The 1,910-nt window shown below is 57.2% G+C and overlaps 1 protein-coding gene across 1 annotated transcript in view; it reads left to right on the forward strand.

The window, feature by feature from the left end:
- Positions 1 to 1,756: 1,756 nt before the first annotated feature.
- Slc29a2 (solute carrier family 29 member 2) overlaps positions 1,757 to 1,910 on the forward strand; it is a 9,775-nt gene continuing 9,621 nt past the window's right edge. Inside the window, exon 1 of the mRNA XM_010636170.3 lies at positions 1,757 to 1,887. Coding sequence (XP_010634472.1) covers positions 1,757 to 1,887 — 131 coding nt within the window. The remainder of the gene's footprint in view (positions 1,888 to 1,910) is intronic.

Genomic DNA, 1,910 nt, shown 5'->3' on the forward strand with positions numbered 1-1,910 from the left:
TCATTGCAGGATAATGTATTACAGGAGTGAGGCTGACGTAGCTGAGACCTTTCCTCTGAAACACAGTCGAACCCCTTGCTCAGCACAAAGGTTTTCATAAGCAGCCCTGCTGTTGAAAAGGTCTGCCCCTGCTCCCAGCTCCAACCAAAGACCCCGGATGTCAGCACTGTCTCTCCGGCCTTGGTACAGGCTGTTCTCTGCCTGCAACGCCTTCATCCTCTCCCTCCAGGGCTCAATGAAACCCCGCTCCTCAAACTGCATTCCTCCCTTCCACCTGCAGTCCCACTCACAGTACTTTATTTTCGTTAAATGACTCATTTCTCATAAATAAATAGATCTTTTCTAGGAAAAGTTTGTGTCACTATCATAAATAGGAAACCAGTTTGAATAGCCTTAAAAATAAAGCAACCATAAAAATAAATATGAGGAAAATGATCGTTATTATCTTGTATTTAGATACAATTGTCGGCAGATGCCAAAGCCGCCTGCGGATAGAAGAGGAATGAAGAGGTGTTAAAAACGTGTTAGCACCGAGTTGAGTTTTCTTCCTTGATATAGTTCAAGGCTTCAAAGACTACTGAAGAGAGAGTAACTGTCTCTTCTGGTGTAATTGAATGCTGTCCTCGGTCTCCCTAAAGTCACCTGCAAGTCGCTGCAGCCACTGCGTTTGTTGCCAACATTTATGGAGCAGCCTGGATGGACCAGGCAGCAGAGCTCAAAGCGCGTAATAACACAGAGAAATGAACAAGCAAGCTGTCTTTACCCTACAGACCCACGGTGGGCTGGAGGAAAAACACAAGGGATCTGGAAAGGGCTATAAAACGCCATCTTTTATGAACACCACAAGGGGTCCTGTGGGTTACAGCCTCTTGCCTCTCCAGCATCCCAGAGAAACCAGACCCATTCATAAATTGTGAGACATTCGGGAGCAAATTGATTTTGAAACTGCGACGGTCTATGATCTTTTCAGTTTTCACAGGGAAAACAGTGGGAGGTGCATCTGCATATATCTGATGTGCTGTGACGCGGGACAGCTGAAATGTTTTAAAGCTCACAGCAGCGAGGGGAGAGCGGGCGGCGTGGCGCAGAATGAGCCCGGGTTCACCTCCAGCACCCTCGTGCTTTTGCCTGGTTCAACCCTCGGGGCTCCTGGTGCTGCTCCGTCTCACCGCTACCCGGAAGCCCACCGGGCCGGCCCGCGCGCCTCCTCTGCTGGCCTCAAAGCCCGTGTGCTTCCCCAAGAATCCGCCGATCCGATTGCCTTGCATATCGGCCCGGGTGCTGCCCCCGCATCTGCACCTGGCCTACTCCTCAGCCTCCGGGGGGATCCAGTTCTGCGCAGCCCACCAAGACTGCGGGCGACAGCGGTGGCCTGCTTCTGCGCGGCCCAGCTCGCATTAAACCGGGTGCGGGGGGCTCTGCAGAGGCGCCTTGATGGGCCGCGACGTTAGGGGGCGCGAGCGCGGCTCTGGCAGCGCCTAGGAGCCGGCCCAGCTGGAGTGACCGAGGCCGGTTCGCCGCGGAGCTCTCCGCGGGGAGGTGGGGGCGGAGCACTCCCTTCCCCTCCCCTCCCGCCGATCTCCCGGACGCCGCCGCCACGCAGGGGGCAGAGGGGTGCGGAGAGGGGCGGCAGCGAGACCCTTTGAGCTGCTCAACCCTCGGCGGCCGGGGTCCGGTTCCCCTAAATTAGGGCCAGATCGGACGCCTGAGCCGGGAGAGCGGACGAAATGGGGATGGGGTTGGAGGCGGGCAAGGGATGCGGTCCCGCCCTGGGGGCGGAGCCAAGGCTCAAGCCTGCGGCGTGCGAGACCCGCGGAAATCCTCCCGGTCTCCCGGGATTGAGGACGTAGCCCGCATCCCTCGGCCTCCCTCTCTGCGGGGGCGCAGGTGCGGCCTCCGCACCCGCTGCC

The sequence above is a fragment of the Fukomys damarensis genome, unplaced genomic scaffold (genome assembly GCF_012274545.1).
Source record: "Fukomys damarensis isolate Sample0158 unplaced genomic scaffold, DMR_v1.0_HiC HiC_scaffold_27, whole genome shotgun sequence".
Lineage (NCBI taxonomy): Eukaryota > Metazoa > Chordata > Mammalia > Rodentia > Bathyergidae > Fukomys > Fukomys damarensis.